The sequence below is a fragment of the Frieseomelitta varia genome, unplaced genomic scaffold (assembly GCF_011392965.1).
Source record: "Frieseomelitta varia isolate USP_RPSP 00005682 unplaced genomic scaffold, Fvar_1.2 scaffold_249, whole genome shotgun sequence".
Classification (NCBI taxonomy): Eukaryota; Metazoa; Arthropoda; class Insecta; order Hymenoptera; family Apidae; genus Frieseomelitta; species Frieseomelitta varia.
This window is the reverse complement of record NW_025109978.1, coordinates 129,460-146,665: the sequence shown is the minus strand read 5'-3', so window position 1 is coordinate 146,665 and position 17,206 is coordinate 129,460. Positions and strand designations below refer to the sequence as shown.

Below are 17,206 nucleotides of genomic sequence, written 5' to 3'. Positions count from 1 at the left end.
AGATGTCAGATATTTTTTTCTAAAAATGCGACTCGTATGAAATTAAAGAGTGTCAATTAATTGTCGATTATTTGTATTTAACTTGAGTAATTTAAGTAATTGAAGCTTTTACAGTAATAGGACCATGTTCTACGTTGAACTTTTTAATTATGTACGTAGATGTCAGATATTTTTTTCTGAAAATGTGACTCGTATGAAATTAAAGAGTGTCAATTAATTGTCGATTATTTGTATTTAACTTGAGTAATTTAAGTAATCGAAGCTTTTACAGTAATAAGACCATTTTCTACGTTGAACTTTTTAATTATGTACGTAGATGTCAGATATTTTTTTCTGAAAATGTGACTCGTATGAAATTAAAGAGTGTCAATTAATTGTCGATTATTTGTATTTAACTTGAGTAATTTAAGTAATCGAAGCTTTTACAGTAATAAGACCATTTTCTACGTTGAACTTTTTAATTATGTACGTAGATGTCAGATATTTTTTTCTGAAAATGTGACTCGTATGAAATTAAAGAGTGTCAATTAATTGTCGATTATTTGTATCTAATTTAAGTAATTTAAGTAATTGAAGCTTTTACAGTAGTAGGACCATTTTCTATACGTTCAACTTTTTAATTATGTATGTACGTAGATGTCAGATATTTTTTTCTGAAAATGTGACTCGTATGAAATTAAAGAGTGTCAATTAATTGTCGACTATTTGTATCTAATTTAAGTAATTTAAGTAATTGAAGCTTTTACAGTAATAGGACCATTTTCTACGTTGAACTTTTTAATTATGTATATAAATGTCGGATATTTTTTTCTAAGAATGTGAAATATAACGTGACTCGTGTGAAATTGAAAAATGCTAATCAATTGGAGATTATCTTGCTAGGAAAATCTAAAGTCCTACTGCATGAACGAAAAGTTACAAATAGTAAAAAGAATCAGTGAAATTCTGTTATACTATATTTTTTTATATTAATGGCTTGTTCTTCCTTAGGTGTAAATGAAATTCAGTTATATTAACTGCCTACTCTCCCAGTGGATATTAATGTTGTACATCAATATGTGGAGAGCTCAGAAGCCAGTCAGCGTAAATTACCTCTCATTAGATGTAATATATACCGTGCAAATATCCTTTTGATGTTTAAATTATCAATCGACGGAACAGTTTAGTCGTTAAAACATAATTACGATATTATAACTAAACTGTTTCATGAACTGGAAGTTTCATTAAGAAAAATACGTTAATTTCGTAGAAATTTTTGGTGGCTTGCTGATCAACTGAGAATAAAATTTTTGGAAATAATTTGTCTGTAGATAAAGCCTGTTCTGGACTGAAAATTGCTAAACATGGCGTGTTTGCGCGATTTTTGTCGGCTTCTTGCTAACGTCAGGACTTCGCGGAAGTTTATTAAAGTTTGAAGAATTTATCCGTGTCACGAAGCCAGTAGACGGAATGTTACTGAACTCTTGCCTGTTTTTACTAGAGTGCCTGAAGTGGAGTTACCTTCTTCGTTCTGGAAGTCTTCCTCTAGCAGAATCATTCAAGTGCAGAGATCTTCAACTTTTTCGTTTTTAGATCAAGAAACCCTATTATAATTACACATATTGAAAATTATTGGTGACGCAAATACAACGCAAAACTCTTCGAACGCTTTCCTAATATTCGTCGTAGATGACAAAATTTTTAAATAGCATTTTCAATGTATTAATACTTTGTACATTCTTATTTACATGAGGTATTCTCCAATTTTTTCAATTAGGAACAAGTATAATTAATACTTGTGCTAATTAATACTTTTGCGCGAGGTTGTATGCTCATTGTCAAAATAATAGTTATTTAGTGCTCTGACATTTTTGAACTTGTGAAATTTAACATTTTGCCTAAAAATTTTTAAATGTTCTTTATACATTTATCTCTGCACATAACTGCACTTCATCGCAAACATGATCCAAATCTGTAAACACGTTTCTTTTTCGATTCTTTTTGTTATTAATTACATTTGTCACGTAATTCTAGTCAATATTTTCGAGTATATTCGCTCCGATTAATCGTTGGTTTGCATATGCAAATACTATAAATATGCAAATAATAAAATATATCAAAGTCAGTGCGAAACAGTGAAACGAGCATTTTCTACTATATTACTTTATATCCCTATTTCAAAATAATATTGCGAAAATTCTTTCTCCACTCAAAGGACTTAATATTAATTTTGCAGCTATTTATGTTTTACTTTATCAAAGGATGTTTGATGTAAATAATGATTATTATTACTATGTAGATGAAGCTTGTATGTACCCGATACATCATACAGTAGATAATTACTTTGTCAATGTAAATTTAGGCATATCTTTCCAATTATGTAAATTAGCCATCGATTAAAACTTATTTCATGATTAAAAGATGGCGGAGGAACACGACTTCAAAATGATTATGATCACAGTGCTGAACAATCAGTTAAACTTTTCTCGTTTAGACGACTGAAATGATGTCAAACTTTCATTTGAATAAGATCCAAGAAACTTGAACTACCATTCTTTCACTAAACTCTTACAAGCAGTCGTTTCCACCACGCTGCATTTTTCGTACCGTTAAAATAAGAATTGTTCGTTAAATTTATTTAACATTTTTTCACCCAACACCGTGGAATATTCCATTTAAATTTCATTTTATATTAAATTGGTATTTCATTCTTCACGATAAAATTCGAAACTGAAAAGCACAAAATTTACACTTTTATATATATATATATATATATTACAAAAGGCCAATCAATTCAAATTGTTACAAAATTTTCACGAGAGATCATAAACATTACAACATTTACCGCGCCCTGTCAGTAATAAATGTTATTTTATTCCACGTGTCAGAAATGCCGTCGGTTCGTGCAACGCAATTTCAATCCGGCACGTTTGTCTCGATCTTCCGTTCAAATCGCTCATCGCGGCATAATAATTCACGTGACCGCGATCGTCAAATTTGGAAACATTGCAAGTGCATCGAGTAATTACAGTTCACGGTCGTTCTGGCGATAATCGACTCGTCTAAACGACTGAAAATCGGCGCTGGGATTACCGCGGCAGTCACATCGTCAGGTGAATATTCAGTGAAGTACTTCTGTGCGGTTCTTGACGGCAGTTACAACATTTGGCGACGTTCCAATCGCGGCGATGTCGCTCATAATCGTTAACGGGAATACCCGGCGGGATACGCAGCCCCTAATCAGCAAAACTTCCGGCCGAATCTTCTCCGAACGCTTGCTCCTCGCAATGGGCCAAGTTTCCAGACGACGCGGCTGGAGTTCCGAATTTACCCCACTTTCTTCGCGAGGTTCGTCAAACCGAATAAATCATTGTACCGAATTTACAGGAAACGGCTGAAGTTTCTATATCTATTCAAACGTTGGTTGCAACGGACACGAGTAATTGAATCATTCGACTTAGGAGATGTTTAACCCTTCGCAGTCCCGTGTAGAACTCTAACAATTCGAACGTTTGCCTAGAGTAACGACGAGTAACTATTCAGTTTATTCTTTATTTTCATTGAAAGAATGCAAACATTTTTATATTCCCTCACTTTCTTCGATTTAAGCGAGCATTGTGAAAATAATCACAGGCCACGAAGGTTTATTTCAATTCATTGATCCCTTCTTGGCGAAACGAAGAGTGGTCTCACTGCTTAGTTCTTGTTTTCAGCGTTTCTTCGTAACTTCATTGAACAACGAAGAGATTCATGTTTTAAATGAATTTTTTTCGTTCACACCGAATTGATAACTAGAAAATAAATTTTCCTTTGCTGCATCGGAAACGTTAGTGAGGTGACAAAGGATTGCATAAATCTTCAAATGATCACGTCCAGATCATCAAGGAAAAATAATTGTACAATTATGAAATAAGTATAATATGACGAAGAATATGGTGCAATTATGCCTCGTTGACTCGTGTCTCAGAAAAATAGGATAAAAGATCAATCTTCGTTCAATAAGAAAGAAGGGAAACGTAGTATGAAAATTTGCTTCCAGAGATGTACAAAGAAATGCGTGTAAGTATAAAGCTATCCGTTGTCCGAGAGTTAATTAGATTGAGTAGAACGTTCTAATGGATCCGCCATCGATGGTTTTACCTGGTTTCTCAATTGACGATTGAAATGCAAACGCGTGGAGGAAACGCACATACCATCATTGGACAAAATAATCGTACAATAATACTCGAGCCGCAATTTTTTCACTGAAATTTCACACATTTGTAACAATTTAAATGATCACAATTTTTGTCTTTTATACAAAAAAAAAAAAAAAAAAAAAAAAAAAAAAAAAAAAAAAAAAAAAAGAAGAAAAGAAAACAGACGAAGTACTCCGAAGTATTTAGTTTCCAATTGAACGAAAAGGGAAATTCGACCAGCGCCGCTGATCGTTTAACCGTAATCCACTTCAACAAGCGATTCGACCAGATTAGTTTACTTAGTCCATTAACCGGATGTCGCCTCGTTATCGGACGTATTCAACACATCGTAGATAATTGAAGCATTAAACAGCTCGAAACGTCGACAGCGGCGAGAGAAGAAGTTTCTTAGCTAGCTGATATAGTGTAGTAGACGTTGCGCAGTCTAGTAGAGAGTAATAGGCCACCTAACAAGCCGTAACATCGCCTCTAATGTATGACTACTAATAGAATGAGATTAACGGTGGCTTTCTAACGAGATCGCGCGGTATATGAGAACTTTCGGGCAAGTTTCGATCCACCGAGGCTCGTAGTACCGCAGGCCCTTCGGTCATAACCCTGTGTGCCCCTTCGAAAGAGTATGCCCCGCCGTGTCGTTGATAAAATTTCCAATTAATCTCCTCGGGAATTTGATACGATATCGATTTTCACACGGCGTTGCGTATCTCGTGTCTGGCGATTAATATTCGCTCGTTCTTACAATGGATTATTCGCGATGAAATTGTAATCTAGAGAAAAAGGAATATTCTATGCAGGCGGTTTATAATCATATATTACATGTAGCCTAAAAGAGTTAAATAATCACAGATATTTGTTTCATAATTGGTTGAATAATATTTTAATATATTAACTTTATTTTTAAAAATTAAGTAATATTATTAAGTAACATTATTATTTAGAAGTCGAAATTAAGTAATATTATTATTTGAAAATCGATTATATTTATTAACTCCTAAACTTAGTTATCTGTTTATTTGTTTATCAAGACATTATCGTCTGTTAAATTATTTTCATTGTATATTTATTTATTTGTTGCAATATCGTTACCTATATAAAATCACTCAAGATGTTTGAGTCTATACAATATTATATATTTGTTTCAAAACTGAAGGAAATAATACTTTGTACAACGTGGAATCTGCAAAGTGTACACATCAAAAATTATATCAAATAATAATTATTATGAAATAACATATTTAACAATTTCCTCGTCAATGAATGAATATTAAACGAGTCTTTTGAACGAAGATATATAAAAATATGTCCTGCGTGCAAATTATTCATCAGACTTGTTAAAAAAAATACAAGTTGCGAAATAGTCGCAAGAAGCATCGCTGTTTCTCTTAAAAATTGAACATCCCCGTTCCTCGCAGCTCATCTCGGTTCTTGTCACTTTTTTTTTTTCTCCCACCGAAGACCGAAGAGAGGAACTTCATTTGCCTCGCGACGGGCTGAGCAAACCTTCGGCAGGGCTATATCGTTGAGTTTCTCGTTGATCCGAGGTTTATCAGGAAGACGCTCGAGCGAAAAGACGTCCGGCAGCGGTGCATGATCGCCTTCGTCGTCGTTCGTTTCCATGATATCCACCCTTAATGGACCCTGAAAATTGATCGAGGCCATTACTCACTGGCTCTCGCTTGATCCCACGAGGATACGCCGCAACTTCTGATAAGCGGAAGGAGCGGCTCGTATTTACATGCAACGCGATTCGTTAACGACATTTCCGCGGTAATGCGGATCGTGATTAAGCGGCCGATCATTAATTTTTCTTTCATTAGGGAATCTTCGCTCGTTACGTAAGCGGAACTACCGGGAACCCATAAATAATTGATGTTACTGGTAAAAAAAAAAAAGAAGGAATTTTCGCGGAATACTTTATAATCTTCGGTTTTATATTGGTTTTCAAACAAATAGATTTTAATTCGAGTTGAAGCGAGAGAGATGGATAACTGTCCGATGAAATTATTGAAGCGTAGTTCCTGATTTTGGAAAGTATATTTGGGAATATTTTTCTCAAAATATGGAAAACGAAGAAAAATGTTTCAACGATTCTTGTATTATTATTGGCTTTTAGTAATTTAGTATTTGACAGTACAATTGGACATTAGTATCAATAGCAGTACTGCTTAAATTTAATACTTGACTTTGTTGTATATTAATCAGAAAAGGACGAATTAACTCTTTGTTTTTTTTTTTTTGAATATAATAATTTAATATAAAATATAATAATTATATTTTATAATGAATTATAATAATAAGTTATAATAATTATAATTATAATATAATATAAATATATAATTTAATATAAAATATAATAATTTCTTATTTATACTATATTTTCTACAAAGCAAATAATTAATTTTGTCGTATCTAGATTTGCAAAGATCGAAATTAACGCCAGGGGCTAACAAATTCCATCAAGAATTCAGAACTGCTGAAAATCAGGCTAGAGTAACGTCATCAATCCTGGTGCTGTCAAACTAATGCTAACTTCCTCTAAATTAATTTACCTTTGTCAATTTTTAATTTCTCAATTTCAGAAGTTTCTCGTCAGAGAACTTTGTGGAATGATCGTAAATGAAGAATTTTTAACTTTTAAGAATCTTTTGTTGCATTTTACTGCAACTGGCATTAAAAAGTTTTCGTTAAAAAGAACGTTATCCAGTGCCTTTTTCACAAATTATTCCCAAGATATATATGTTCTTTTTAAATTTAAGCTCACATTTCATTTAAGCTCCATTTTGTTATATCTTAATTCCATTCAAACCGAGCATATGGTACGCGCCAACACAGCGGCAAATTTACGTGGCAATAGCAATTCTCAGATTTCTGGCATATTCCTGTGGGAATAGAATCCTAAGATATTCAAAGAATTCGAAAATCGTCCTCAGAGAGCTCTTGAAACATGTTCGTTATTTTTACCTCTAAAAACATCGTTTCTCCATATATTTCGTTTGTCAGCTTTATACTCTTTTTTATCACTGAAACATATTATTTTATCTTATTGTTAAAACATTTCTTCCTCGTTCTTTCCGCGCTGTAGTTTCTTTGCTCTTCCCTTTTATCATTGCGACTCGTTCATCGTCTTCTTATTCAGACTCGCGGGGAAACTGTTTTAATATTAGCAGTGCAAATGTTGGATAATAATAATATCTGGAAATGGATATCTCGAGCAATCACTCACTGCAAGTGACTTATATTTCGGTACCGAGAATTCTTAAACGAGCTTGCTTAAGATACTCCAATGTTTAAAAAAAAAAAAAAAAATTGAAATGAAAGAGCAATTAAATAAATAAAGATGAAAGAATAGTTGAGCAAACGGAGTAAACGGTTAAAGAAATAAAATTTCGCAGCAGTTTAAGCAGTAAATTGAATTTAACATTTGACACGTCACACGTTTTTATTCTTTAGCAATCTTGAATTTTTAATTTTTAATATTCCTGACTTTGATTCCTTTTATTTTTCATCGTCAGATGAATATCGGTGGCCGTTTAACGTGTTGAATAAATAAAAATGAATGAAAATAAAGCAATAGTAAAATATTATATTTAACACGTCAATCCTAAAACTATCTTATCATTCCGTTTGCAAAGCGGTTAACCAGACAAGTGTAAGCGATAAACAGAATTATTCAGACGCGTATTTCGAACGGTGGCGTACCAAGAAACAAGAGGAATTGGTCCCATGTGTCCCGATGAAGAGTAGGTGGAATGATATTCGCGAAGGGCAGTTCACTGCATTAATCATCAGGCGGCGACTGTGCAGTAGCATTTCCTGTTATTTCCACGCCGACTCAATAACTTGGTTGACAGAAAACATTACTTGCCTGTATTGCGAGTTTCTCCTTTCAGTACAACATCATTTCCATTAATCTCGTTGGCCGCTGGAGCTGAGCATCTCACGCTGCAAATTCAAAATGGCGCGCACCTTCGTTTGGTTTGTAATCTCAATTTCGACGTGAAAAGTATTGTTTCAAGCGTGCGATTGTATTGGTCGGTACGATACATACTTCTGATTTTCGTAGATATTTATTCATGATAATGAAGTAACGTACGAAATCAGTTTGTATCAGTGATTCACGACAGAATGAAATAATTATAGGCGAGTATTTTAATTTTCAGTCAATTGAGATTCGTGAAATATATTATTATGGAATGGAATTATTGAAAATTGAACAACGCGCTAAGTTGGAATGAAATCTGATCGCTTTTGGTGTACGAATAATTCTTACTTTTCATCCCAACTTTTGAACGCACGTTAAGTGTATTTTGATCATCCAGATAATTAAATGCTGAAGCACAGTTGATATGAAGAAAAAAAAAACAGAATAATAATCTTCTTTGTATCGTACAGCTGTCAAATGCACAAAAATGTTTTAATTATAAACATAATTATATTGTAATGTATGTTTCACATACAGGTAACATTCAACGTATACAAATGTGCTTTTACATTTTACGTGCATTTTTAATAACATGGTGTCGTTATTTTTAATAACATCCACGTGTTTTTGAAAGTTAAATTTAAAATCGTTGGACTTAAAATTCTTCCAAAAATTTATGAATTGAAAGAGATATTACTCGAACATTTCAGATGGTAGATTCTAATAGTCTTTTACTGATTCTGATTGTCTTATTTCTGTTTCTAGACAAGTAGAAGTTTTTCATCTTCGATTTTTCGAATAGTTTTATTAAGTTGTATCTCATAATCTTCTTTGCCATCACTTGTAAAAAGTAATCTGTTGAATTAATTTATTGGAGTAATCTGTATGTTGGATTTGAGAATCACTGTCTTCTGTTTCTTACGTCGTCTGTATATCTTTTTATGTAGAGAAACTTGTTAAATCTTTATTACTTTATACAGTAAATAATTTTAACATTCATGCAACACGGTAATCTTCTTTCTCTTTCACTGTATTTTGTAAACTATAAAATTACAATTAATTCCCTCATTCCATCTTTGATCATCTTAGATGTACGTAATTGCATAAGCAATTAATCAATTTTTTTCCATTGCGATAAAATTATTACATTGAAGTAATCAGATAATTTTCTATCATTTTAGATTTTATCTATGTACTTGATGTAAAAAAAAAAAAAATTAATTAATCCTTTTCTACTGTGTCAAATTATTGAAACAACAAAATCCATATGTAATTTACTTATTTAATCTTTGTATCACTTTACCAATGAAACGCAGGAATATCTAAATTGAACTTTTTCCTTTTAATCTGGCTCCCTTTTAACTTTAATCAAATTTTCACTTTAACTTTTGTCAAACTGTACTAAAACAAGTATCGATTTTCACTATCCCCTCGAATGTCTATTAAATTCCAATTGCTCTTGAAATTCTTGCACCACTCATTGCCGAATACTCTGCATACTTTTTGAGAGGAAGCCTATTTTTTTTTTTTTTTTTCTCGTTTCGACATTTTCGATACGCGTTCCACACTTTAGTCGCCGATGGTCACGACGTTAATCAAAATGTAACGGGGGTGAATCGGGTCCTTCGCGCGACCCGAAAGTAGTTGAAAAATTGCGATTCTCCCTTGAAATCGCCGACGACGAGAGAGAGAGAGACGCGCGGAGAGACAAGGGCGGGGCGCGAATGAATTTTCATCGCGACACGTTCGACCTGTATCTGTATCGGATTCCAATATTCGAATGTCGGCCGATGGTACACAGGAGACGCGCTCTTCCCTCGTCCTATTACATATTCGTAACGGCGATGAACTTGCAGACGCTCTATTTTTCGCCCGGTTCGCAATTTTCCTTCCACTTTGCCCGCCGGCCGTGAAGCTGCCGCTTCGAAAATTCCGCACGGCACTCTGCGCTCGTGGCTGTTGTCGTTCGACGCGCGGAAAATATATGACGTTTACGTTCATGGGCTGATCCCTTTAAAGAGAAATCTCCCGGACGGTAGGGGCGATTTCGTTCGAGCCACCGTTAAATAAATCCCATGGAAATTCGGCAGGATCTGGCGAGAAACGATATCGGTCGATCACGGTCTGTCTATTTTTAATACGCATCCGCCTGTTTCGTATTCATAGCGCTTTCGCGTATTCAGCTCGAAGGTTGAACGATACATGCATATTACGTATGTTCATTACGATCTTGTCGTGCATTTGTGTTAATTAGAACACTGGAAATATCAGAGTCTTTAAAATATTACTCTTTCTGTGTGTGTGTGTGTGTGTGTGTGTGTGTGTGTGTGTGTTTTAGTCTCTGGGGAAATTTTCGTGTTTACCTTCATAGAGAAATACTCATATTCGTCTTTATATAAAAGCACGGAGTAAATAAGTATTGTAAATAGTTAACTGACTAGAAATTGTGGTGACTGGAACTCGAATCACGTTGTTAATGAAAATAGTACTATTTTATTGCCTTTGTTACTGTGCAGCTTCGGCAAGTTGATGGATAATTGATAACTTTGAAATGAATGGAGCTCATCACGCTCGAAATTTGTAATATACGAGCTCAAAGTTTTCGTGACGTTCTCAAATCGACGAATTCTTTTTTTTTTTTATTGCTGTCACGCGCGAAAAATTCATTTCTAATAGATATATATAAGCTAAAAGGTTGGAAAAATGTGTTTCCGTTTATGTTTAAAATATATCCTGCCAACTAAATTGTAACTAGAATTGACTTTACAGATTATTAACACCGTCAGCGTTGATGCTCTTTAATACTTCGCGGAGGAAAAATACAGCCCCGTAGGAAGCAAATAAAGTGGCATCGATTTTCCACGGCCAGGGGAAACAAATATCTCGGAAAATTTCGAAAACTGATAAATATTTGCGTCAGCCACTTGCAGCGAATTCGACCGAAATACACGTCCATTTCAAACATTTCAGCGTAATTTGACAATAAACGGGGAATATTTTATGAGAATTGTGTCGCGTTCCGGTAAATCGCAAACCAAAGCTGAAGTTTAGGAAATTTCGAAGAGATTGGAAAATCTCGATAGTTCGATTCATTTCACGATGACAAGTTAACTCGTCCTTTCCATCACTTTTAATCAAATTATGTTTTTTTATTAACGTTTAAGGACATCCGAAGTGCAAATAAAATATGAAATAATTCTTATTAACACGCGTGATTTCTTGGATTACATTTTCTATATCTTGAAACATTATCAAACTGTTTTCGTTCGTCAAGTGGAAGATAAATGTACAAAACTATGAGGATTGAATTAAATGGATCGTGTTTTGATAATGTGAAAGAACAAAATATTGAAAGAGTGTAATTGTGCCGATGACAATGAAAAATTGGTGGATAATTTAAACTAATATAATTTTGCGAAAATAGATCACGTTATGTGATCTTCTTTTACGAAGTTACATTAGTTTAACTTATCAAGAATTTTTTATTTTTATTAGTACATTCATGCTCTTCATGCGGCTGTAATGTGGTAATGAATGTGAAACGAAACTTTCTAATTATATCCGAGTTGTTAATTATACATCACTCTTATTTTCACATAACGGAATTATGATAATGTTGACACGTGTTACACCACGGACAATATTCTTCAATAATGTTGCATTGTTTCTCGCAGTTAGCTCGATGTTGAAATAACGTAACAATTCTCGTTGTGTATTTGTACGCAGAAATTATAGCGGACAGCATAAATAACTCCTATGGCCATTTGTTTGCTATATTTATTATTGTTGCTAATGTTTTGTAAAAGAAAATGATATGTGACAAATTGTTTCGATCGAAATTTGAAACGTGGAACCTGAAGTTATCGACTCGATTACTCGATTATTCAACTAGTTCATTCTAACTGAAAAATACGAAAGGGTGTGAAACACAATTTTAAATATAAAGTTTTGAAAAAGTGAAAAGCTCCTTTATTCTTTCATTAAATGACAAACGATAATGAGTTAAAATAGAAATAAAAAAAGTCGCAAAGAAATTCATATTATTATTTTCAATCGTTAATAAAGAAGTAGAATCTACGTAGAAATTTTTTTAGCCTACTGAAAATGATGACAAACCCAATGAAAATGTACAGTGGCTCGAAAAATTGATAATACGCATTCAGATCTCAAACGATATTATCTCTAGTAGAGATATTTGACATGTAAACATTATTTTCGAAAATAATTTCAAGATTATTTTCATTGAATGAAAATTAAAAATAATTCAATCAATTTTTCCAGTCACTGCATAAGCAAGTTCACAGTCCAGTGTTGTGTGATTTCATGATAAAGAAAAACAATCCACATCCAGATTTCTTTCCTTAGATCAATCAAAGACACAGTCTAAGGAGCTAATGCGTTTCTGACATCGCTAAATAACAAGAAATATCTCGCTGTCGCGCCAATTACGCAAGTACGATGAGAAATGAACGTCGCATTAAGAGAAACGCTCGACGCCGGTGTCCGCGTTGATTCATTTATCAAAACGAGAAGGACCCCTCTGATTTGACAGTCGTTTCGTTTCATTTGTGCCAACAGATCGGCGTGTGGAAGTCCTGGGAAAAGGAAGGTCTGGACATCAAGGACATTGTCTGGCCAGGGAACACCCACACACCACCGCAAGGCGTGCCGGAGAAGTTTTATTTGAAAATAACGTTCTTGGAGGAGCCGCCTTACATCAATCTCGCGCCGCCGGATCCTGTGAGCGGGAAATGTCTGGTGGATCGTGGTGTTCACTGTCGTGTCGCCAAGGAGTCCGACATGGTTGAGTAAGTCCAAAAATTCGAGATCTACTTACTGGCTTGTTGTCGTTGATATCGATGAAAACCCGAGTCTTTCTTGCTCTCGCGATCACGAGAAATCGTTGACGCGCAACGTGTTCACAGACGTGTAAAATTACATTTAACATTTTTTCAACTTTGTAACTTTGCAATTTTCTAATTTTGTAACTTTGTAACTTGGTAACTTTGCAATTTTGTAACTTTGTGACTTTGTAACTTTGCGATTTTGTAACTTTGTAACTTTGTAACTTTGCAATCTTGTAATTTTGTAACTTTGCAATTTTCTAATTTTGTAACTTTGTAACTTGGTAACTTTGCAATTTTGTAACTTTGTGACTTTGTAACTTTGCGATTTTGTAACTTTGTAACTTTGTAACTTTGCAATCTTGTAATTTTGTAACTTTGCAATTTTCTAATTTTGTAACTTTGTAACTTGGTAACTTTGCAATTTTGTAACTTTGTGACTTTGTAACTTTGCAATTTTGTAACTTTGTAACATTGTAACTTTGCAATCTTGTAATTTTGTAAATTTGCAATTTTGTAATTTTGTAATTTTGTAACGAATTTTGTGAGCCAAATTACTGTCGAGTAATATTTTATTGAATTTAAAGAAGCCACTGACAGTGATTAGAAGTGCTGATGGATTAATTGAAATATGAAAACATTGGCTTAGAGATTAATTCCTGTTTGATATGGTCGATACTCTTTCTCTTACTGTTTTACTATGAAAGAATGAATTATGAACGAACATTGAGTTATAGTTAATTTTCTACAAAATTCGGCATCTCGACCTAACGAAGTGAAAATTGATACTGATAATAAGCTACATTAATATAAGCATATAAGCTACATTAATAGAAGACACAATCTACCATTCGTAGATGTACACCATAAAAAATGAATCAAAATATTATCGAAAGTTTAATTACAATAATTATTTTAATTAGAGTATTATTTTACATGGATTGAAACGTATTGAATCTGATAATTTGACGTTCAAATTTTTATTAAAATATTTGGTTCGTGCAATTTCATGTGCATCTTCTCCGTCTTAAACTTTTCCTTATAAGACCTTATATTTGATGCTTGATATCTTCGGTGGTTAGGTTCTCATATTATTTATCGATGACAAATCTCTATTTTCGTTAACTTCTTAATGAGACAAGATAAAACACAGAGATGAAGACGAACAAAAGATACAGGGAGATATTTTATTCTCTTACTGCTTACTATAATGAGGGTGAAAGTTATTTGAATCGAAAATCTCGGAAAAAGGAAATTTATGGATTTCTGCAAATTAATATAATAAAACTATATCACACTGTAATCAGTTAGAAAGAACGAGCGAACGAATTTTATATTAATAATTTTAATAATTAAATTAATATATATATATATATAATATATAATAATTAATAATTAAATTTTATATTATTAATTATAAAATATTTTATGTTAATAATTTAATTAGCTTAGCTTGCATCAGTGACAGCTTTAAATAATCCCGATTTCGTGTGCCACGGCGCAAGGATTGCAGAAATTGTAATCTATAAGGGTCCCTTCCGTGGCAATAAACAGCAATTTATCTACGTTCCCGGAAGATAAATTGTTCGTTTAGATAATGCTCCCCGACGGGCTCGTTTGCAACGTGTTAACGTCGTTAGTCGCTACATCCCGAACTCCACGCTTTTTCGCTCGCACTCCACGCAAGGAACTTGCTTTCGCGGAGTCTCGCCTTAATTTCGCAAGGAATTCCGTTGGATCCCGAATTTTACCCGGGGATATCGTCTAATGTAGTTAAGCATTCCGTTGAAACACAAGGAAACCGGTGCGTCTCTCCGGGTACACCGTACCCGCTGGATTATTTTTTAATTTCACGAATACCGTCTAACAAGCGAAAATAAACGTTAAAAAGAATCCTCAACGACTTATGCAGACGGCACGAAGCGGGAAAAACTCGCAGAAGGTGCGCGAAATTGGAAATTATAAATGTCTAGTTCGGAGAGATAGTAATGAATTTTCACGTTTTAATCTTCCTATCGCGACTGTTTTTAATATCGCGGTTAAATTTGACTTGATTTTCATTGAAATAATTTCCATCATTTGACAAAATTAAGGAGAAGTTATAGGTTACTTAGAAATTATAGATTATTTAGATATTCATTAGAAAATGATAAAATGTAGAATTTACTTGTGCAATAGACTGCGGATCTTTATGCTGTTATAAAAAATTTGAATTATAATAAAATGTAGAAGAAGGAATTTTCCATTTAAGTTCCGTTTCCGCAGTTACGGTCATCAAAACTTCAAAACTTCGCAATCTGGTAAATAATATACTTTCTGTAACGTAAAACAATTTTCTACCAACGTTTCAATTTTCGTATCATAGTTTCAAAAATATGGATTTGCATAGAAATCCATATATATCTGTAACGAGTCTACATGTTTTTCTATAATATATTCCATATTTTTAAATGTGCAAAAATCCGCGATCTATTAATCATTGCTCCAGTTATCACGATTCTCTAATCCTTCGTCTGAAAAATAGCAGTCTGGTGACGCGACATGTTTCACATTGCACATATGTATATATATCACGCAACTTTAATTCATTCAGCAGGATATATAGAGTGAATGAAAGCCTCTCAGGGTCGCGACACTGAAACTGAAACGAGCGGATAGAAACGGGAGACAAAGGTGACGGCCATAGTTCGTAATTTTGCAGTTCGTGTGACGGAAATTCCAGAAGAAAGATTCAATTTCAGCTGGCAACTGTCCGTGTCTCGCCATCATCCTTTTATTCTTTTCGCTTTATTCCATCCAAGAACTTCCTCTCGCGGCCTCCAATTGTTTCCTCGCGTTCCTCTGTACGTTAACGTTGTTCGATCGCCACCAGAAACTTGCGTCGCTTCTTTTCACTGGAACGTCTATTTAAATGCCACGGATAACTCGATTAAACCGAGTGAAACAGAGAAACGAATTATAGGTTCTTACTTATCACTCGAGCAGTACGTTTCCGAGTCTCTTGTCGCGAGAATTGCACTCGAACGAAGTTTTAAAGGAAAGGTTTATTATAGTTGGATGTAAGAAGAAATGAGAGTAGTATAATTAATTCTTTAGTCGGGGGACGATGATTTAAAATTTCTCATCGGAAAATTAAGAATGTACCTTCCCTTCGTTTATCGAGTACGAAATTTTTAATTTCGAACCTTCTAATTTCAGAATTTTTTATCAATTTACGTTTTTCGATCTTTCAACCGAGGATGATGAATTTACACGTGAATGGAAAATATTCTATCGCAAGAGAAACGAAATATTGGAAATATTGGAAATTGAACGTTTTAGATTGGGAAAGTGGAAGAATTAAAATGTAATACAAAATGGGAAAATATTCGATGCTTTATGACTGAAATTTTTTGTGAAAATTATGGCTGGAATTTTTTAGAAAATTACTAAAATTATCAGATACCTTTGAAGAATCTCTGTGAACCTTTTTAGAAATCCCCGAGCAAATTGCAAAAGGAAATAAAATTCTCCTCTGTATGCGTACTAAATGCTTTCTATATGAGTTATCCCTCTGGTTGGAAACTTACAGAACTACTGCATTAAATCACACTAAACGTTATGAACGACGACCGGAAGGTTCTTTGTACGTCAGTTCTCAATTTTTCGCCCTCATATTCGCAAATTGCGTACATCCGTCAATTCACATTACACAAAGCACTATGTAACACGTTTCTACTATTGAAACTTTTGTGAAACTTGCATAAAAATTCACGGACGAAATATCTGAAATGTTTCTGACAGAAGAAGCGTTTCGATCATATCATCTACCGCGCGATCCAGACGAAAGCATTAAAACGAACCGCTAACAAATCAGTTTCGAAGGCTGAACGTCGCGCGGATCAACTCGAAAATCGTCGAACTTCTCGAACGACAGACGACAAACTCGATGGCAATCAGTAGTGATAACGGAACGGTATCACAAATTGAAATTCCTTTCGTGGCGGAATGCGGCCGACGTGCGTAAGGCCAGAACGAAATTCGTCGCGTGGATTAAGCGCGGATCAATTTTCCACGCGAGTTGCACGACGAAGCGTGCGCGTCGAGGCTACAACGTGTTCCCCATTGAGAAATTTCCCGTGAAGAATATGATATATCTTGGATTCGAAGACATCGTGTTACTTGGTCGCTGGAGCTTCTTGGAGTTTTTCTCTAGGAGGAGGATCTATTATGGATCTCTTTTACGAATTGAAAGAAGAATCGTATTCAGTGAAAGGAAATAT

At 34.1% G+C, this 17,206-nt stretch overlaps 1 protein-coding gene across 12 annotated transcripts in view; it reads left to right on the top strand.

The window, feature by feature from the left end:
- Positions 1 to 17,206, top strand: part of LOC122528345 (glutamate receptor ionotropic, NMDA 2B) — a 206,124-nt gene that overhangs the window by 139,350 nt on the left and 49,568 nt on the right. For all 12 annotated transcript variants that reach the window (XM_043653370.1, XM_043653376.1, XM_043653372.1 and 9 more), the window contains one exon: positions 12,679 to 12,908. In XM_043653370.1, the coding sequence (XP_043509305.1) occupies positions 12,679 to 12,908 (230 nt within the window). The remainder of the gene's footprint in view (positions 1 to 12,678; positions 12,909 to 17,206) is intronic.